Consider the following 22,732-nt stretch of genomic DNA (forward strand, 5'->3'; position numbering starts at 1 on the left):
GCAGGCCCTGAACATGCTAGCTCTGCCCATCATAAAACCAGCTTCACTCTTTCAATTCAATTTTATTTATACAGCGCCCACAGAAAAACCCAACAATCAACAAAACCCTATGACCCCCTATGAGCAGCACTTTGGCGACAGTGGGAAGGAAAAACTCCCTTTGAACAGGAAGAAACCTCCGGCAGAACCAGGCTCAGGGAGGGGCGGGGCCATCTGGGGTGAGAGAAGGAAGATGGGATCAAGGACATGCTGTGGAAGAGAGCCAGAGCTTAATAACAAGTATGATTCAGTGCAGAGAGGTCTGTTAACACATAGTGAGTGAAGAAGAAACACCCAGAGCATCATGGGAATCCCCGGCAGCCTACTGCAGCATAACTAAGGGAGGATTCAGGGTCACCTGGTCCAGCCCTAACTATATGCTTTAGCAAAAAGGAAAGTTTGAAGCCTAACTGTTATGGATAGGCGTAGCTTTGGGTCACGTGGTGTCAGTAATAGTGATTGCTATATCACCTGTTCACGGCCCGAGGGAAATTTTGTGAATGAGTGGGTGATGGGGGAAGTCGACTTTTGCTGACCGCTCAAGCTTGGAATGTTTTGATCACTGTTTTTCTACGGATTTTAAGGATTTGATAACAAATAAAGGAGTTTTAACTTGGAACTTTGACTAACGTTTTAAACAGCGGGCGCGTCAACATTATTCCCCCATTCAGCTGCTCGGCGACTCAAAGGCTTGAAAGTCGCCAACACTAACCTTGAAAGTAGAGATAGTGTCTGTCTCCTGAATCCAAACTGGAAGCTGGTTCCACAGAAGAGGGGCCTGAAAACTGAAGGCTCTGCCTCCCATTCTACTTTTAAATACTCTAGGAACTACATACCTACAGCATGCTTTATTCGCTCTAATAGAATATTATGGTCACCAGTAAAGAACGCTGCACGGAGGTCTAGCAGGAAAAGCTAGACCTCAGTGCCAAGTGTGAGACAGTGCTTGGAAGCATTCATCTAACTCGGTTGTACTCTAAAAAGCACTGAGTTCATTAACCAACCCTGCTGATCATCACACTTCATAATCAGTTCACCCCTTGATTACCAAATTAGCAAGTTTGTCACTATATTTAGTGACTCATCATAACCTATTTGGTAACACTTTCTCTGAAAAGTAGCTGACAAAAAGTTAAAATGTAGCAGTCTTGCTCTCTCCGTCTGTTCTGTTCAATGACGGGAAGAACGAATCAGCAGCAACTGTAAATGAGGCATTTTCACATTTGCTTTGATTTCTTTCACTGACATGATTTTCTGCACCGTGATCATTACTCACTGGACAGACAGCATTGTAACTGAAATCTCGTGTTTGGATGATAGATAAAAACAAATTTAGCAGGTAACAGACACCAACAGAAACAGTATAATTTGATTAAATCTATCATCTTGTAAAGTGATGTAAACTCTGTAGATTCCCGCTACGTCTTGGACTTTGTCCCTGATTCTGTTTGTTCCAAAGAAAAGGACAAAGCAGTGTCTCCACATTATCACCAGGGTTCTGATTCCTGTCCCCATTCATTAATGTTTGATGCTGAATCAATTTGTGAGGGGCTGATGTGCGCTCTAAATGGCTGCAGATCAGCAAACCCCAAAGAGGTCTTACCACACCCTTACCTGGTGCAGACATTTGATCTGTTCTGGCCTCTTTTTTCTTTCTATTCAGGTTTTGTAGCTTCCTGTACCTGTATAATAAACAGGCTTAAGCACTCGGTGCTTGTTTAACTCAGATGTAACCACTGAGGAGAATTTTTCCACCGTCTGGACACAACTGAAAGTCGTTGAGAGACACAGGTACTTTGGCCTTTCTGAGGACCTCTGCCTTTGTCATTTAGTCATCAGAGTTGTACCAGTAGGGCTGAAGGACACTCGGGAGTCTCTGTTGTATCCAAGCCTGCGTCACAGCACGCATGAAAGCACCTGACATTAGTTTCACTGCTTGGTTTAAAGCACGAAGCCATCATGGTTTATTCTGTTTATAATGTAAGATGAAACCTAAATCCAGACGTTTAACTGTATCAATCTTTTTAAAAAGTTACAAATTAGTCTTCAGGGCTTTAATACATCTATTAGTGTCTTTTCAATTTGAGATAGACGGGATAACTTTAACAAGACACTTGCACGTTTTTGCAAAAATAGAGCAGCTGCAGGAGAAATGTGGATATATTTAAACACCACATTAATATAATGGAACATAAACCTAGTTACGTGGATTTCCCTTCATCTTAATGACAGGGCAGTGACACTGACAAAAAAAATTATAGTAGGCATTTTTGTTCTTCCAGCTTTGCTTCCTGGCTTCATTTGAACTTTACTAACACAGCATTTTTACAGCCTTACTGACCAAAGCACTTAAAAGCACACAGAGCTTCACACCCACTCACTGGCCCCAGGTCAGTCTCCTGCTTATGTAGTGTGGACTCCTTGGTAAAGTAAATGGTGAAGGTGTTTATATAGAGCTCTAACCTCATTGAGTAATAATCAATTTATCCATTCAGATGCACATACATACAACGCTTTATTTTATGACACACACACACACACACACACACACACACACACACACACACACACACACACACACACACACCTCCCAATCAGTGGGTGACCTGATCAGCCCACTGTGCCACAGCAGCCCTTCAGACAAAGACTTGGTTTAAACACGTGTGTCAGTACATCTCAGATCTGGATAAAGAATCTCAGTGCTCTAAAAGCACTGGTTGAGGGCAGAGGAAAAACTGCCCTCCAACGGAAAGAACTTTCAGTGTGAAATAACTGTATACACGGAAAATATTAGATGTATTATGTGTATTTAGAATATGAATTATTTTGAATGCAGTCAGCGTTTTGTCCACAAATGGAAATGAGCTGCAGGCCTGACCCACCTGATCCTATCCAATTCAAAACTGGGCATAACTGAACTTTACTGACCTCTCGCCTACATGTTCACTGTTCCTTAAAACTAATATTGTTTATTGTAAATGTAAAACCTAAAAGAAAGAAGACGGCCGGTTACCAATTTCCATTTGGCAGGAAAGAACTCGGCCCTCGCATCTTACGACAGAGGAAGTTGGATGTCTTCACAGAAGATTACAGTAAAGATGGGCAGTTACTGCTCAATAGACGCAAAGCATTTTAAACAGAAACTTGGAAGTGTTCTCATAGAGGGATAATAACAAAATGCGGCCTAAATATCTCCTGGAGAATAGGGAGTGTTTTCTACCATGTGGCAGGAAGACCGTGGTAGCAAAGGGGGTTGGGGGTAATATGAAGCAGACAGAGAAAAGTTTCCTCAAAAACTTCCAGAGGCCAGCCTCCCATAGCAGAGTATTCAAAACAACTCTGACACCAGGCAGGGCCATTAGGCAAACGTGCTCACAGTGCAGCAATGCAGACATCGTCTCATATGTTTCAAGTCACTAATGATGAGTCTCACTGTGTGCAGCTGCAGGATGTTTCATCTGTAGTGAAATATAACAGTGGAACAGGGAGGATACGTTTCAAGGCCCTGTTTTTAACACCATCAAGAACTCAGATTATATAGAACATGACGTTTCACTTCACACATTGCTCACCAACAAGTCCTTTTACCTTAAGGTTAATAGTCAATCCATACATTCTCTCCCTCAAGGCTAAGTAGTTGAAAGCCAAGTCGACATGGGCGCTCCCAAGCGCATTTCTATTGCAGTGGGAATGTGATATACGACAAGCCTGGCTCACCAAGTGGAGCTTGTGGGCCAGACACGATTTACAGCTTCTTGCATCACCAAACATTTAGCTTCAGAGCTTCAGCAATGCAGCTGTAGAAAGAAGGTTGTGTAGAAACTGTAGCTACATACATGGATAAAAGGGGAAACGGCTTTGATAAACTACATTCCAACGGGGTTAAATGTCCAAAACGTCAACGATCCTCAGAGCAGCGAGCTGGAAATGAATCATAACATAACACAGATGGATGATGATTCAGCGTGCGCTGTGCTAGTAACAGCTACAGAGCACTGGAAGCAGCTCAGCTACCCCAAAATGCGTCTTCAGCATAAGACACACAGACACCCATTTTACTCATTAGTGCACTCAGTCCTAACACAACAGACACACAAGTGAAGAAAGGAGGCGTTTGAGTTTGAGCAAACTGCACGAAGAGGAGATTTTCCCGAAAAGGCGTTGTATAGAGCTGTGCTGTAATGAAAGAGCTTACCCTGCATGTTAACAAAACGGTCGCCTGCAGACAAACAAAAGGGATCAAAGACACATCAGCCAATGATGTGTCACTCCGACATTTTAGTTTAGTTACTGTAACTGTAGCCAAAGTTGAGCTACAACTGATCACATTTGCCATGAAACATTCAGTTTTTCTCCCAAAAGTCTATAGTTTAAGAATTTTTACAAAACAACAAAAGAAAAACAACGTTAGATTGACATTATCCAGACCAGATGTTTCCTTTCAAAGTAAAAGCACAGAACACAGGGCTGGGAAAGGAAAATTGTAGGAATGCCATCAGCATTACTTACTTGGAGAGGGACACTCCTCCAGCTTTCCCTATGAGCTCCTCGTGGTGGAGAACGGCATCATTCCAGGGAATATCAAGGAACTTCAGCAGTGTCCTCATCCATTTTTCAGGATGCAGCACCAATTGCTCATAGTGCACAGGCAGGCATTTGTCTTCAGCGTCCAGGCACTGAGTGTACATCGTCTCTATGGCCCGGTTCCACTTGGTCAGGCAGTCCCTGTAGCTCCCCAAGTCAAACCCAGCAATGGTCACCTTTCGCGAGATCATGGAATGGACCGAAGCCCGACCGTCTCTAATCATGAGCACAAACTTGGCACGGGGAAATATTTTGGCCAGGTAGGAAAGAGATTTCAGTGCAAATGGGTCCTTGTTGCACAGAAAGTTGGCGGGCTCACCGTGCTTGACGATTATTTCCAGCAGGAAGGCCTGCATGGCGGCGTCCAGCACCTCGTCAGTCACGCCAGCCTCGTCCAGGCGCATCTTCTCCCGACCCGAGCGGCTCCACATCTGTTTCATGGCCAGGATGCGTGGGATGACGCGAGTTTCCTCACCACAGCGGACCTCGGGGTGGGCGTCCAGCATAGCTCGCATTAGTGTGGTCCCGCTACGGGGTACGCCACCGATGAAAATGAGCGGCATGTCTTTGCTGTAAATGAACGGCATGCTGAGGTTCTGGCCTGTCCGTAAGGTGGTCCGCATGCTGCCTCCCAGCCCAGACAAAGGCAGGATTCCTCCTGGCTGGCTGTACTCCTCGATGCGATGGTGACACTCCATTGCATGGCGGCCTAAGTAGAAAACTGTGACCGAGCTGATGACCAGACAGGCCACCAGCAAGTTCTGTTTCAGCTTGCCAATCATGCTGGGGCCACAGAAGGGAGAGGACAAGATAACCACAGGGGCGATTTTTGGGTATGGGGGTAAAGGAAGTAGAGGGCCAGTAAGGTTCCCACCCTTTATGTTTGTTTACTGGGAACCGGGCATGGATCGAGCTCCCTGGTGCACAGCAGGTGTCTGGTCTCCAGCTCCATGAGCCCTGCATGGTGGAGAGAAGAGACACATTGAGATCTGGTCGCACCACAGGAAACACTGATACGACAGAACTGAAAAGAATCATTTGTGTCCAGATTCGCCTCGTTCTCGAGTTATCGTATTTACAAATTTGGGGTCGATGTCCTGCCGACCAGCAGGGTGAAGCAAACTAAACGAGCTCTGCCTGTTTTTTGCAACACTCTAGTGGACCTTAAAGTGTTGCAAGTCAAAGTTTGTTGAAAGAAATAACGAGTTGCTAATAACAGACTAAGAATACACAACAACAAATGTGTCCAAGCTGCATCCCAGCTTTGAATTTCTGGCGGCACATATTTCATCTGCGACATTTATCTGTCAACCTCTAATTATGATATGGGCAGCCACTCATGCTAATTCTGCAGAAAGGACAATGTGTGCATGCATTCAGTGAATACACACATCCTGCTCATACATACTGCAGTGGGCAGGCTGGCAGTTTTTGACAAGTGAAAGCTGCAGGCTGAATACAGCATATTTGCTGGAGCGTTTTCTCTGTGCTGGCAGAACAGCCACAGTCGGCCGTACTGGAAGAGGAAGATGTTAGGGTTCAGGCAATCCACAGCAGGCAGGGGCAAAGTGAATCCTCACTTTCAAACCACATATTCAGTCTTGTTAACAATACCAGTAGACTGTCTAAATAAAATGATCTTCTGTCTTTAAAGCCATTTGCATCCAAGGTATCTGGACTTTTGGCCTCGGGAACCTTTTGTCTGGAAACATCAACGTCAAACCTGTACAGGAGCTTTGAGCACTTAGGCCTCAGCTACACTCTGCTGCTGACACAGGGAGAGACAGCACTGAGTAGTCATTCCTGTTATGGTTCTTTGAAGTCTGCTTGAGGTTCATTGCTAGGTGCACATGTGCGGTTGGTGCATTGCAGAGCAGCAATGATTCATCAATTAACTGACGTTTTGTTTAATCCATGTAACCGTGAGTGTTACAGCAGAAACAGATTGAGGAGCATGCATGTGAATAAAACTACGGCAACCATAAACTCACGCGGCCCACAGCTTTCTCCACAAAGACACTGATAACACAACAGCAGCAGTGAAGATGATGCTATCATAGTTTAGCATTGAATGTGAAACGTCCAAAACACCCACACTTATACTGTAATCACCATCAAAACCTTTACTCCTGGGAAAAAGCTCATGCAGGTCCTTCATGAATCATCATGTGCAAACTCATGTGAACTTTCTGCCATTTGTTTTACACAGCAGTAAATCCATAGCACAGCTGTTCCAATGAAAGCATACGTACACAGCTGAACTGCTAACTTAGTCCGACCAGGCAGCTTGCTGAAGGCTGACAGCAGCTATTTTACTTTATATGCCAGTGTCACCTGCGATAAGCAGAGGGTGAATCTAAATGGGGGCATGGAGTCTTAATTCAAGGCTTTAGTAGATTATTTTGTAGATTTAGACGAATATAAAATATATTAAACTGCAGTAACAAATAACATGCATATAAAAAGCTCATTCTTTTTTGTGGGCCAATAAAAGCACACGTAAGTAAGCCACTGACCAGAGGCTGTTAGGCTGGGCACTGAATTATTATTAACACTAATTATTAATATCTACACAATCAGAACATGAAACGAAATGTTGCAACAAAGCACAGGCCAAACCTCAGATCTGCGCTCGGAGAATACTGACTGGTCTCTCTCTTCATTGCCGTCATCACATGCTCTTTTAAAGGCACACAGACACACACTCACCCATAAACTACCACTATCTTTGTGTTAGAGCTGGGCGATATGAGATTTTTTCATATCACGATATGTTTTTTTCATTTCAGGCGATAACGATATCTATCACGATATAAGCCAAATAACTATATTTGTAAGATTTAAATGTGCCGTTGCTCACAAGTAAAATGTGAAATAATCAGCAGCTTGTTTTTAAATATTTATTTCCCATAATAAGTTCAACAGGGTAGATGTACTTAAGGAACATGAGACTTTTTCAGATAAATAAAGGCAAATATTGCAAACTACACAAAAGGCAGCCACTAAAGCGTTTAAGTTTCAAAATAGAACAAACGAAACAGACTAAACTGTCAATTCCACTTAGAAACAAAATATTAATTCTAAAAATAAATCTTAGTTTGTTTTACAGAAGAACAGACAAAACTGACTAACTTTTGTCAATATCAAATAAACTGAGAACTAAAAGGAAATTCTCAATCTCTCCTTGTTGTATAGCTGAGCTTTTCAAACAGTTTTAACAGTTACTTTAGTCTGACAAAAGCCGAATGACGAATTAGCGCTTCCAGTCAGAGACTGAGGCTACGTCCACACGTACACGGGTATTTTTGAAAACGGAGATTTTCCGTTTTCGTTTTAAAAAATAATCCCGTCCACACATAAAGGCAGAAATGAAGGAAAACGCTGCTATGAACATGCCAAAGCAGCAGGTGGCGCTAGATTCCTAACCGTGCAGAAATGTTGGCCAATCAGAAGTCTAGAAGCCTCGGTGGGAAAAAGTAAACAAAGCTGGGGCATAGAAGCAGAACCGAGTCGTATGTGTGGAGGGACAGTAACTGTGTGTATATATGTAAGCATTTAAACACTGCAGAGAGTAGAATTAACAGTAACAGTATTGTAGAAATTCATTTCACCGAAACAATAACGTGGCGCACAGTGTGACGCATGCACCAGTTTATTGTATTTCCAGACTTGCTTTCGGCACATTTACAGTGCACGCTACTCTGTTTTTTGTCAGACTTGAAATAGCCGAAATACCTTCACACTACGGAACTTCTATGGCTCTTCCGTTCGACAATCTCTCCGGCGTTGGAACCATCATCTGTTTTCTCTTCGGTCACGCTCGGTTGATTTTTCTAGTCGGCACACTCATTTCCTCCATTATGCGCTGGCTGCTTCCCAAACAAACACACGTGCGGCTTGGCACTTGTGCTGTACGTAACAAGTCACGCGACGTGACGCTGCGGCTGTGATTGGTTCGGCTCTGCGCTACTTAATTTGGATCGGCTGACCTTTTTTTTTTTTTTTTAAGACGACAAGAGCGGCGAGGTCTATCGCGATAGCTTAATTTCTCTATCGAGTAAAAGTTATATCGCGATACATATCGTTATCGTTCTATCGCCCAGCTCTACTTTGTGTGCATCTGCGCACATACAGATGAACACACACCTCATCCAGGAGATACAATACTGAATGCCTTTGTCTCCTAGTGCAATAAAACCTTAACTGAAGCAAAAACTCTGCATCAGAGATTTTTATCTATGTATTCATATTACGTTCACCGAAACATCCTGTGGCTGCTCCAGTTTTGTCTAACGCCAAAGAAGATTCAGGTTGCCATTAAATTTTTTGATCAATGCTCTTTAGCACCTAGCCTCATACCTGTATTAACTATTTAGTCTGTTTACATAGATTCCACCTCATATGAGCACGATGGTTAGCTGCCTATGACAGCATCAGTCCACAGCAGTGGAACAGCGGGGACTGCGACACCAGCACGGGACAGGCAGAACCCAATGCAGCCATCTCCACATTTGCATCATCATCAGTGCCATTTGGATGCATCATCGTCTGGAACACCAGACACAACATCATCATCATCTTCTGTCTCTAATTGATTAGTGGTTTCATTTCTCCCAAAGCCAACTGCAGACTGGGATGTGATGACGTTGTGGATGACGGTATTAAAACGTCTCTCGTTTCCCCGTTTATTTTGTGCCGTTGCAAAATACACCGTTTACTGCAATATTTTTTAATTGCTTTACATGACGGTTTCAAATAGTCACCATGGCAACACAGAAGAACCAGCCAAAGGAAATTGAGGAGCGTTTTTCTAAACGTGGGGTTAGCTGAGAAGCATGGACGCGGTTTGGTTATGAAATTAGTGATGAAGCTATCGATTAATCTATCAATTATTCCATCGATTAATCTGATAAATACTTTTGTCTTATTAATGAGCAATGATAAATATTCAGAATAGAAAAAAATACGCCCCCTTCAAAATTAACTGTAAAATAAATATGAAATCTAAACTGAGGCCTTAAAAAAAAAAAAGCATGTTTACTCTGTCTTGTTGGAAAGCTTTATGAGTCATTGTGCGCGTTTGGCTGTGTGTTTAAGTGTGCAGGTCAATGAGTGAGTTTCTGCCTGTAAGCCTATAAAGGAGCATGTGAGCATAGCAGCATACTGAAGTTTTCCCTGTGCTTTGATGCAAAGTTTGTGCTGCTGAAAACAAGACATTATGATGGAGCAGACGTTCATTAATATCAACAAGAATTCACCGCCTAACCTAAAATCCCTCTCATCAGTTTAATTTTTAGATTTTTAACACTATTTAATTAACAATGTTTGATATTATTTCCCTTTCAGTCTGAAAAATATTATGAAAACTTCAAAATAAATATGGTTTAGTGCATGCCATGCCCCCCTTTAGACCCACCCCTGGTAAGTTAACAGTTAATCTGCATATTTTAACACAACTTCTGGAGACTTCCTGCAGATTTTTATCTATGTAAAGCAAACAGTGGTGGATGGAGCAGGTACAAAGTTCGCTTTCCTTCATGTCAAAGTTTGTTGGTGCTTTGATGAAGGACCGCGGTTGCGGTTTCCCAGTAAAGCTTTAAATGTTGATTACAGGAACAGTGCTGCTGATTTGGACACTAGAAACATGTTTTCTTTCACTTTACCCGAGGTCACGGTCCTGGTACCGGCTCTGCCGGGCTTTGTGGGCTTAATGTCGTCAAACCTTTTATTCACGCGCTGCTCTTAAATTCGTTTGTCTTGCAGATCTGTTTTAAGTTGCAAATGAGTTTAAGAACGTCAAGTAAAAGAAAGCTCAAAATAAACCACAGAGTCAAACGTTAGAACAGGGTTTTCCCCACAGCACGCGTACAGACTCAGAGACAATTTTGTGCAATGGTCAAAACCCCAACTCCGGGTATACGATGCCCACCCAGCCAGTCTCACTTATGTTACGAGCGTCGGGCCAAAGTTATGCTGCAACAGCAGATATGCGAACGACCCGAGCAAACGCATCCCTGTATGAGCTTAACGGTGCAGTTCATCCGAGACTGGAGACACTGCAGTAGAGCAGGGCGATATGGCCAAAAATATTTATCACGATATATATTTGAAAATTTGCGATAACGATGTAACCGACGATATAATTGATGCGAGACAAAATACAACTCCACAATATTACTAGCGCAAAAAGACAACCTTCCATTTATTTTCACTTAAACAAGAAGCTGGTTTTTATGTACATTAAAGCTTTATAAAAATGTAACAGTGCAAATGCAAATTCCTTGCTGAAAGTTTAACCAAAAGGCATTTCCAGTAGAAATGGGCTGACATATCCTGAGCATAACCATGTATAATATCCACTGAAGTTAAAAAGAGGAGCTTTGCAACATTAAACTGCAGTGTGCAGTACGCATTTTTCGGACCATAAGGTGCACGGGATTATAAGGCACATTAAGCGAAACAAAGCAGTCAGATAAATCAAACTTTATTAAACTCATTCTTCTTGCTTCCTCCACTTCTGTACCATTGATTCATTAATGTTGAATTCTCTGGCAGCTGCTCTATTCCCATGTTGTTGCAGTATATTAATGACTAACCTCGTATTGTGGATGGATTATCTCAGTTGTTCTCCTGACTGAAGTTTGGTCCGTTTACAGCATCCTGCCATGCGATTGCATTTGTCTCTAACCATGAAGAACCTTCACGTTAACTTTTATAAGTGGAAAAGTGTTAGTGTTCGTCCTCCAGCTTCACTGTTTATGTTATGCTAACATAGCTGTGTCGCTAGCGATCACGTAGCACATCATTATATACCAGCTAGCCCAACTTCAGTAACCCTACAAACGTCACTGCTGTTTAGTTTCCTGTCTTCATTTATGTTGCAAGTGATAACAGAGCTGTACGTTTGATTTTTTTCAGAAATCTCTCAGTCAGAACATGCAATATCATGCTTAGGTAACTAGCGAAACTAGCAAGCTAACTTCCGCTAGCTTCCTGCTAACTTCTAACTCCGTTAAATGTAATAACTTTTGTTTTCATGGATGCCTGGAAGTTAAACTTTATAGTTACACCTGGTAAAGCAGCAATGCTGATCGTTTTATTAAAGATGAAAGAATTTAGACAGTTTTTAACTCTAAGTGATGCTGCAGTGTTGTTTGACCTGAAGTATACGGAGTTTAGGACCCAGATTACTCCCAGATTTAAGAGCATCTTAGTCCGACAAATATGACAATAACGACGGCCGCTTGCATGTTCTGCAAAAAAATGTGCTTTGTTGTGTATCTGACGGACAAACACCAAACCAGTTCCACATCACTGAAGTTGCACCATTTTTACAAACCAATTCTGGTTCATCTGTTTCACTCAACAATCGGCCATGTGCGTATGAAAACAAAGGCACTGCGCATGCGCGTTTTACTCCCATTCTATCGCGATATTTCATTTTCCTATCGTTGCCTAACATTATACCGGTATTACCGTGAACGGTATAATATGGCCCTGCCCTACACTGCAGTTAAACTATTTTCCAGTCCACTGCTCTGCAGGGCTGAAGTTAGTTTCATAGTGGCATAACTGTCCGATACAAATCCTCATTCAAACAAGGTGAGGTTGTAGCTTTTCTTTTGATATCCCACTACGTTCACATGTGAAATCTTTACTTGGGGAGAAGATTGAACCCAGACTAAAGCTGACTGCTTGTGGTCAACATTTCCTCAGAGCATTACGCCAGCTCAATGCAACTAACATTGCGTCATTTTCAAACTGCCAACTCTCTGAGGCGAGCAAACTGGAGGTTTACACAGAAAGAAAAAGGACATTGATAAACAACATCTTTTAAATATCAGACCAATCCCAGTAGCTTACACACACCCAAAAAACTAAATAAATACAAAATTAAAAATTATATATCAATGAGCTTGTAAAGGACCACTTCACCATCGTGTGCAAGTCATCTGGAATCTATTTAATAATTGTTACAAAATTACTTAAATTCAAAAAAAATCTACTATCAAGTTAGGGTACGAGTCAAACCGAGCAGGTGGACGTGGAAAAAGGTGATAAATAAGCTCAGCTATGAAAACAACATACATTAGGTTCATATATTCTAAAGCAGGTGACTCTGCCGACAGGTACTCATAACTACCGCACCCACACAATCTCACATCTGTGTGCTCAGTGATTCAGTGTTAAAGGTCAGGGGGAAGTCACAAAGCATCGTAGGTGGCCAACACCTTTGAAGACTGCTGCAACTGCACTTAAAGGTAAATTTCTCCTACTGATCGTCACTGGCATTTCAACATTACCAATCTGTGTAGGTTGTACTGAGATTTCTCCTTACGAAAAACTCTAAATCATCGCATTAATTCATTTGAGGTTACATAAATTTAAATTGACACTTTAAATTGACAGAGCGGCACAGAGAGAGAAGCAGCTGAAAGTTGGTTTAAACAACTGATAACAATCAGACCAGAAAAGTTTCACAAGAGCTGAAAGGAAGTAAGGGTGAGAAATGGAGAAGCGTTAAAGACGTGGAAGGTGAGAAAAACAACAAATGAGTCCTCACGGTACCGCTAATAAAACGGCTACACTGAGTGAGTTCTGAATTATTTAATGAACCAAAACTGTACACCTGACTTCTACTATGTGATGATTTATGGTCATTGTCATTATCCAGAAACAACAACATATCACTTCTGTTTAGTTTTCTGTCTTCATCTATGTTGGAAGTGATAGCAGAGCTGTACGTTTGAATATTTTCAGAAATCTCTCAGTCAGAACATGCTATATCATGCTTAGCAGGAAACTAGCGAGCTAACTTCCTGCTAACTTCATCTCCGTTAAATTTAATAAATTCTGTTTTCATGGATGCCTGGATGTTAAACTTAATTGTTACACCTGGTAAAGCAGCAACACTGATCATTTTATTAAAGATGAAAGACTTTAGACAGATTTTAACTCTCAGTGATGCTGCAGTGTTCATTTGACTTTGGGACCTGAAGCTGACGGAGTTTAGGACCCAGATTAGTCCGCGAGGCTCCTGACTACAGTAGCCGTAATGCTCTGACAATCCATCAAGCAGTGCGGCGGCGTAGCTTACCAAAGTCGCACAAGAACATTTTTTGACATGTTTTGAGCGCCGTGTAGCACAAAATTGGTTCGAGGTAGGGCTGGGCGATATATCGAGTTTTTTAAAAATATCGATATATTTTCATACGAGATATAAGATGTGACAATATCGTTCATATCGATATAGTCTATGTTACGTTATAATTATACTTGTGGAGCCGCAGGTTTGCCTCTCTTTCGTCCACTTTTGTCTCTACGCAACGTTACTCGGCCTCGCCTCTCCTTCACTGAACACAACTCCGCCTCCCCCATAACTTCACCTGCAGGCAATAACAAGATGAAAGCGGAAAATCTCCGTTAGCGAGTTACCGTGCGTGGGGCTGGACGGCGTCAACGTGTTAGCGAGCTAACCGTGCTAACGAGCTAACCGCGCTAACGACATGCAGCCAGGAGGGGCTGCACGGCCTAAAATCCTTTCATTTTCTCAAAAATCGACAGTGCGCCTTATGTATGAATTCTGGTTGTGCTTACTGACCGCGAACCGATTTTATGTGGTACACAGCGCTCGGCAATCTGTCAAATGTTTTAATATGACTTTGCTAAGCTACGGAGCTGCACCGCTTGATGGATTGTCGGAGGATTACGGCTACCGAGGAGGAGCCTCGCGGAGTAATACGTACTGTGTGTGTATAAGGACCACAAATGGCACCTGTTCAGAGACGTGGTGCAGCTGTGAAGTCTCTTTGTTATTATGCTCAGCGTCTATTAGTTTACATTTTGACTGCACAATTGTGAGCTTTTTGTTATGCACAAAAACAACATTGTTTTCTTTTATTTATGGACCATGATTATTTAATAAATGCTGATAATTTATTTGAGTAATTTCTTCATGTACATCTACGCTGTATGTAAATAAAAGTGCCCGTGTGACATCTGGGACACAGTGTGACTAAGAACTCTCTTTTTGTTCTTAACTTATGGCTTTAAAAGAAAAAAAAAGAAAAAATCGAGATATATATCTTATATCGCCATCCAGCTAAAAAATATCGAGATATGAATTTTGGGTCATATCGCCCAGCCCTAGTTCGAGGTCAGTAAGCACAACCAGAATTCATACAAAAGGTGCACTGATGATTTTTGAGAAAATTAAAGGATTTTAAGTGCACCTTATAGTGCAGAAAATATGCTAATTTGTGATTTGGTAACCCTAGAAGCTGGGAACAACACCTACCTTTCCCTGCATGTCCCAGTGTTTTGGAACAATTCTGTTACCTGGCGTTCATGTGCATCTCCACATGACATAAAGACACCGCCCAGATTCATAAACCGCTCCGATAAGCCAACAAAAAACAAACAAACAAACAAACAAAAAAAAGTGCTTCATGAATACCACTCTGTTTAGCTTAAAGACACACTATCACACATCTTGTACATCTGCAGTCTCCCAAAGACAAAGCGAGAACTTTGTGATGATTTAGAGACGCTGCCAGCAGAAAGTATTATTTGGGTTTTCTCAAACTGTTCGTGCATGAAGCCATTACTCTGATTCTGAAGATGAAATCTAAGGATAGGTGTCCTTTGAAATGTAATGCCGTTTACACAATTAGCTCCAATTCAAAAAAGATAGTTTACATGAAACAGAAAGCAACTGTCTTTGTGGAATGGTCAAAACTCCCAAATGTATATGTTATCTAGAAACAGGTCGCTGCAATAACCAAACCTGATAAGACACTTTAGTACTGATAAATACCTAATAAGGAACATGATTCTGATAAAGTCTCTGCTCTTTTACAGCAATTCAAAGCACTATCAAATAATTAAATTCTTTTAGAAGTTGCAGATTCTCATTTTGTGTATTTCTGTGTAGTGGGACTGCCTAACCTGTCATTACTGGGGAAGGCTAATAAACAACGAAGATTTACAGTGGCATTGCTGATAACAAACTGCAGTTGATATTCAGAGCAGAGTCCTGTTACACCTCACACCGGGCTCAGATGTGTTTGCACTAAATTAATTGAGGCTCTTCTCTCCTGTTGCTGATATGTAATCCCGCTGGCAGGATATTTTTCCCATTGATTTGTTAGGGCGAGCAGCTGAGGCTAAGGCTTCTCTCAGTGGAGCAACAGTGAAACCAAACCACATGAAACACTTAATAATGATGGCATCTGCACCTCATGAAGTCCTGATGGGAGAGGTCTGTGATAACGGTGAGAAAAAGTAAGTTGGAGGCGAAAGATCCTTTCATATGTCTGTCAAGTCTGATGTTAAACGATAAGAAAAGCAGCCTTGTGAAACTTTGTTTTTCTCCCATTAAATGCTCCTTCTCTCTCACTCTCCCTGGCAGAGAAACGGGAAAAATGAACTGATGTTAACAATCTGTCAAACACTCTCAAAGCCACACACATTCAACGTGCTGCCTCTGCTACCTTCTATGGGAGCACAGCACAAATAGAAGCTAGCTGGGCTGCACCACATCTACTAATACAAGCTTGCAAGCATGTATGGAGCGGCTGTAGTTCAGGATGCAGAGCGGGTCATATGCTACTCAGGAGGTTGGTGGTTCGATCCCTAGTTGCTCCAGTCTACGTGCCAAATATCCTTGAGGTTCTGTAGCTCTGCATGCTAACAGACAATACTGTGTCCTTGTTTACAGAGTCCAACAAGGACACGGTGTCACTTAACCTACCCGTGTTTACACTGTTGAAGAGAAACAACAGTAGTGAGTTTGGTCATCAGGCTCTTACTGATAATGATTCATCCTTTCATTTCTGATCCGTGATCTGGTGCATTCCCAAACTTCCACACAACCGCATGCTCAATCACCAGGACCACAGCTTTTAACCTGCCCACAACCTCTGTAATAAATCAGATGTTCTGTACAAACCCAATGAATCTCTAGCTTAACCACATGACAGGGACCAGTGATGGGTTTCCGTTCACCCCGAGACAGGAAAGTCATGGTGGAGTTTGCCAAAAACCAAATAAGACCGTGCTAACCTCTGTATTACCTGCAGCCATTTCACAACAAAGAAACTAGGAATGAGGGTAAACAGTCTTCCTCTCCTCTTATATTTACAACCCTTGAGCTCCACTAAGCTCAAGTTCCACTGAGGAAGGGAGAGCAGTAGGTCTTTTGTTCTTAGCCAATAGATCGGCGTGCACCAAAACCACACCCCATGTCTGCTTCTGACAAACGTCAAAAAGGCAAACCGTGGAAATAACACCCAAGCAGCTCAGAGCAGAGTATCACAAAATCATCAGCTTTTTAGAACCAAACAGAAACTTTGACAGAGGACTCCCAATCAATGCTGTGTGAGGGTAATGTCACAGAAAGGCTTTGTGGGGCCTTGATGATCAACCAAGTTGAATGGCTGATCCAGCTTGTTAACTGACATATAGCACTTTTTAAATACAGTCGTCCCTCGTTTATCGCGGGAGTTACATTCTAAAAACAAACCGCGACAGGTGAAAGGCGCGAAGTAGCCAACTTTATTTATTTATTTTTTTACAACTATTATAGATGTTTTAAGAAACTCCTCACTACACACTTTATACTCTTTTCTCAGACAGGCATGAACATTTTCACACTTTTCTCTCTTGTTAAACTCTCAAAGTTCAAACCTTCGTAGAAAAATAAGTTCAGTATCATAGAATGAAGCCAAAGATCAAACCCTGTTTTCAGCTCCAGAACATGGGAATAGAGCAGCTGCCAGAGAATTCAACATTAATGAATCAATAATGAATCAATGGTACGGAAGTAGAGGAAGCAAGAAGAATAAATGAGTAAAGTTTGACTTATTTGAATGTTTTCGTTTAATGTGCCTTATAATCTGGAAAATACGGTAACTTCTACCTTCCTTTGGCATGTCCAGAAGCTTTTTGTGTGATGGTTAGCATCTTCCTCTGCCTTTTGGGAGCTACTGCAGGAGCCTTTGACGGTGCAAAATCTTTCATCGGCATTGTTGTGTTTGTTACTTACAAACATACAGTACAGCACTTCAGAGTCACACTGCTAGGATCGGAGATTTGTGTAAATTTGACAAGCTGAACACACTCTGTACTGGACAGGAGACACGGCAGGAGATTGATTGGCAATGGCCTACAGCCAATCAGGACGCAGAACACAATGCGCTGTGAAAAAAATAAATAAAAAAAAATAGCATGCACGAAACAGCGACGCCGGGAAAGGTGAACCGCGTTATAGCGAGGGAGCACTGTGCGACTCCTACTGTGCCGTGTTCGTCCTTTCTCACACCACTGATTTCACTGCAGCAGCATTTCTTACCTTTCCATCTCATCTGCTCGATGTACACCCATCCAGTTACACTTAACAATTATGGGAAGTTGAATATAAACAAAATTAACTGTGAATTGATTGGTTGGTTCTGTTTGCTGCTACAGGCCGTCCAGCTGAAAGTAACTGACATGTCTGTGCATCTCCCATCACCTGCTGTAAGTGCATATATGTATCAAGCCTGAAACAGCTCAGCTGTTCCGTCTGTGCTTTACCACGAATACAACATTGAGCCTTATTAATGTAACTGACACTGCTGGATTGCCTCTCATTTATTGTTTAATTGCAGACCAACAGAGATGGTAAATCCCAATGAAGCTGACTTAAACATACATGTTTTTGGCTTAGAAGTGTGAAGATGCATTTTATGTCACCACAGTACGTCAGCAAAACCATCCAGTTTCCTCTATTATAATTCTGTGTCCTACATGCAATTCACACAGGAAGCATTCACACTTCACACCGCAACAATCTCACTTTAGTGAAGAAAGTAACGGCTCTGTCAGGTTTAGAACACTGCTTTCAATGCTCTCTGCAAAAGTAATGCAGTCCTCAGGTAACTGAGCTTCACCTCAGTGGAGAAACAACTCCACTCTCTAACATCATGCAGCAGTACGAAGAATGACAAGAAAGAGCAGCTGAGGGGTAAATCTGCCACTGACTTGACCTTGTGAGAATAGAACAGAATAGCCCTTTACTGTCATTGTACGGTACACGTAAATGAAATTATGGAGTCGGCAGCCACCAGCATGAATACAATTTAGAACGCAGTAGCACACAGACGTGCTGCCAGGGCCATCGGTAGAAGGAGGATGGTTCAGTTCTGATTCCTCTTGGACCATGGTATATTCTGGATGGTTGGATAATTCTTCATTGCTGATTATTTCCAGAATCTCAGATTCTTTTATTGTCATGATGCCAAAAAGCAAAACGGAATTGCATGTTGTCCCATTCAGTGCAAAACTCGACGAAAAAAAACAAGAGTTTCTAGTAAATAAATACAGTTTAAACTTTAAACAGATATGTACAAATATCTGTGTGTGCGCTTGAGTCATTAAGCTGGTCAAGCTGAACTATTTCATGTAAATGTAACTTAACTGTTTGAAAGTGTCTTTATACTTGGCAGACTTTTACACCAGATGTTCTTCCTGACAAAGAGAAATTTTATCTGCAGTCAGAAAAGCAACCTATTTTAAAATCTACTTAAAATAAACTATAATGGATTTAAAAGAGATTTTTTTTTAGATGCATACTGCAGACGCTGCTTCAGTGCTAGGAACAATTCTGTTTACATTATACATGCCTTCCTTAGCCAGTATCATTCGATGATACTCAACTCTATCTGTCCATGAAGCCAGATAACACACACCAATTAGCTACACTGCAGGAATGTCCTAAAGACAAGCCCTGGATGGCCTCTGATTTCCTGCTTGTAAGATTTCTGTATAGTTGTAGAGTCTTTACCCTACAATATAAAGTGCCTCGTGGCAACTTTTGTGACTTGGCACTATGTAAATAAAACTGAATTTAATTTAGATAAAACTGAGGTTATTGTACTTGGCACAAAAAAATCTTGAACATGGTGTCTAGCCGGACACATACTCACCTCCAGTAACACCCAAGAATCTGAGTTGTTTTTGACCATAACAAAAATGCGGGTCTGCTTTTTTACGTTTGTGCACTCTCTAAAATTAGAAACATCCTTCGTCAGAGTGATGCAGAAAAACTTGTTACATCTAGTCTGAACTACTGTAATTGATTATTATCAGGTTTGTAAAAAGCATTCAGTTGATCCGAAATGCTGCAGCGAGAGTACTGACAGGGACTGGAGAGAGCATGTTTCTCCCTTACTGGCTTCTCGTCATTAGCACCCTGTTAAATCCACGCTCTAATTTAAGATCCTTCCTCAGATATAAAGTCTTAAATAATCAGGCCCCATCTAATCTTTAAGACCTCATAGTACCATATCATCCCAATACAGCAGTTTACTCTCAGACTGCAGGCTTATGCTTCAGCAGGAAATCTACGTTGTAACTGGAAATCCCTTTAACCCTACACCATCATCTTCCATGTAACCTGCCATACACCTCCAAAGAAATCAGGTCAAACCTGACTGCCGTGGAAGGTTACAGGTGTGGTATTAAGAGTGGTTTCCAGTGATGATTTCCAGCTAAATAATAATTCAGGCATCACTAACAGAATCTTTCAGGCTTTATTTTAAAACTAATGCCCAGGATTTTTAGCTTGGAGTCACACAAAACATCTAATTTTCTATTCATTATTAGATGAACACATTTGTCATTTGTATGCAAATTAAAATCAGACATCCCAAACTGTGGGAAGCCTGTGCATGCTTGCACTACATGTGAACTATAAAACCCACAGTGAAAAGGCCCATTGTTTTTCCATGTCACCAAGGAAACCTGAGCAGTGCGTGGGTGCTCACCAAACTTCAGAGCTGGAGACTTCTCTTCAATAGATACGTTATCTGTTTTCCACCAATGTTTTTTCATTGACACTTATTTTAAAACACAAATGACTCAAGGTTAAGAAAAGCTAGGAAGAGTTCACAACTTTTAAAGCTGCTGACAGCTACAAAGGTGTTAGCCTGTCCATGACCAGAGTCCATCACAAACTGTGCTGCATCACTCGTTTCACAGTGAAGAGGATCGATGCGGGACATCTAGTGACAGGTCTCACTACTGGTGTTACCATTACAACACCTTGGATAAATATGGGCCCTCGACAAGATTGAGTTTTTGAGAGTGAGCACTACGGACTGTAAGGAATTATGGTGCTCTGCAGTTGAAATCCTGACTAAGCCCAGCAGCAACACAGCTGCTTGACTGGATGTAATAATTGTGATGCAGAGGTGGGTGTCCTTTTCAGACACGGAAATGAGAGAATAATTGAGCTGGAGTCCGACTGATCCAGCTCTGCAGCTGTGGAGGCCAACTCACTGAGTGCGGCCAGCACTGATAAAATACTCTTCAACTGGACTTCAGTCTTTAGCTGCTCTTCCCAGACCACCTGCACACAGCAGATGTGTTCCTGGCTAGCAGCACAATGAAATACTATGCCCCCCTCCCTGTTTTTTCCCTTTCAGCCTTCCAGAGCTGCTACAAAGTATTATTATTAACATTTGTAAGCCTTCAGACTACAAGTGTATCTATGAACTTTAGGTCCAGGGGATATTTCACTGAAGCGCTGGCCTGGTATGTCCTATATTATTGCTAGGCTTACATTTGCAGTAAGCAGTGCATTTGAATATGAACTTCTAATATGGGACAGAGCAGTGGAAAACAGCAACACTACTTTTCCGTTATTTTGAGAAAGTAAAGTGCGATGATCCAATCAGTGCACTTAATGGAGATCACGTGTCTCTGGTCCACAGCAGGATAAAGAAAATAACTGTTTTCTTAACAACAACAACAACAACAACAACAAGTTAGCCATTAAAACCACATCTTAATACACTTTTAAGCCTGACCCTATTAGCTCGGGGTGGAACATCTTTTTCCAACATTGGCTGCACTCTCAGGTCGAAACACTTACACACGTAACCTCATTAATTATCCATTAATGTTACACATAGCCTCAAAAACCAAGCTCTATTAAAACCCTGCAATTAAATGACTCTTCACCTGGCAAAGGGACACGGTTCAAGTCACCGTACGGTTCCTTTAATGTTTGGTTCTTCTAGGTAATCCGTAGAGCTTATCTGAACCACTGATGGGTATCAACCGTGAACTTTAACGAGCATAAAAGGGAAATATTGTATAGCACCGAGTACGTGCTTAGAGCAGTGCTGACCCAGGCTGGCGGGTCTTAAAATTCATGTAATGTCTTCGACATGTGTAACCTGACTGCGATGATCACGAAGGCTCGTTTTTAATACAGTTCGGCGCGACTTTCCCTCGAGGGCGGCACGCGGCGGAGTTATCGGTCAGCACGTAAGCCTGGCTACACCTATTTATTTGACAAGGGCTTAATCTGCCCGTACTCGTATCAGTCGCGGTCATTTTTCCAGCCTTGATAAGCCGTACACCAGCAATTATGTAACCTCAGTTTAAGAAGGCGAATGTTAACGTTTGTGACGGCGATAAAACGTTCACGCCTATTCAAACCCACACCAGCAAAATAAATAAACCAATACAAATATGACTTTAACTGTCGCAGCTCGCGAGCTAATGGGAAGGAGAGAAGAGGTAGAGGGACATTACAACACCGTAACACCACCAAAAACACCTACCTAATGCTGCGGACACGGCACAAGCGGCTCGGGTTAGTCGATCACAAAACCTCCACCGAATCCGGTGTCGGTGTCCAGGCAGTCTTGCCGTCTCCTGGAGCCGGTTTACGAGTATTTTCTGTGGGTATACATGATATGTGGAGCGCGGTTCTTAGACTGATGGTAGACAGGAGGCAAGAAACGCCAGCCAGCCTGCTACAAAGCGAGGAGCTCGGCTGGTATTGAAAAAACAGTTGTGATTAGTCTAGAATTTTAACAGGGTTATGTTTCAGAGCTGCTGATTGGCTCTTGCGAAATAGGGCGGAACTACAGTAGATTTAAAAGCACAGTACAGCCAAACGGACTTTCACTGCAGCCTCAACGAGTCAGTGATAAAGTCTGTAGATATGAATATGAAGACATTTTAACCATTTTTGCAAACATTACACGATTTTTACGAATCTAAAGTGTGGAGAAAATTCAAACTTGTAGACAAAGCTTAGGTTGCTTGTCGTAAT

The 22,732-nt window shown here is 42.0% G+C and overlaps 1 protein-coding gene across 2 annotated transcripts in view; it reads right to left on the reverse strand.

The window, feature by feature from the left end:
* Positions 1-22,427, reverse strand: part of tpst1 (tyrosylprotein sulfotransferase 1) — a 45,050-nt gene extending 22,623 nt beyond the window's left edge. For both annotated transcript variants that reach the window (XM_085370783.1, XM_085370782.1), the window contains exons 1-2: positions 22,236-22,427; positions 4,549-5,580 (exon numbers count right to left, since the gene is read on the reverse strand). In XM_085370783.1, coding sequence (XP_085226909.1) covers positions 4,549-5,405 — 857 coding nt within the window. In that variant the 5' untranslated portion in view covers positions 5,406-5,580; positions 22,236-22,427. The remainder of the gene's footprint in view (positions 1-4,548; positions 5,581-22,235) is intronic.
* Between the last annotated feature and the right edge of the window lie 305 nt (positions 22,428-22,732).

Source organism: Diplotaxodon limnothrissa, linkage group LG14 (genome assembly GCF_057381915.1).
Source record: "Diplotaxodon limnothrissa isolate DT_005_m linkage group LG14, D_limnothrissa_male_GT1.1, whole genome shotgun sequence".
Lineage (NCBI taxonomy): Eukaryota > Metazoa > Chordata > Actinopteri > Cichliformes > Cichlidae > Diplotaxodon > Diplotaxodon limnothrissa.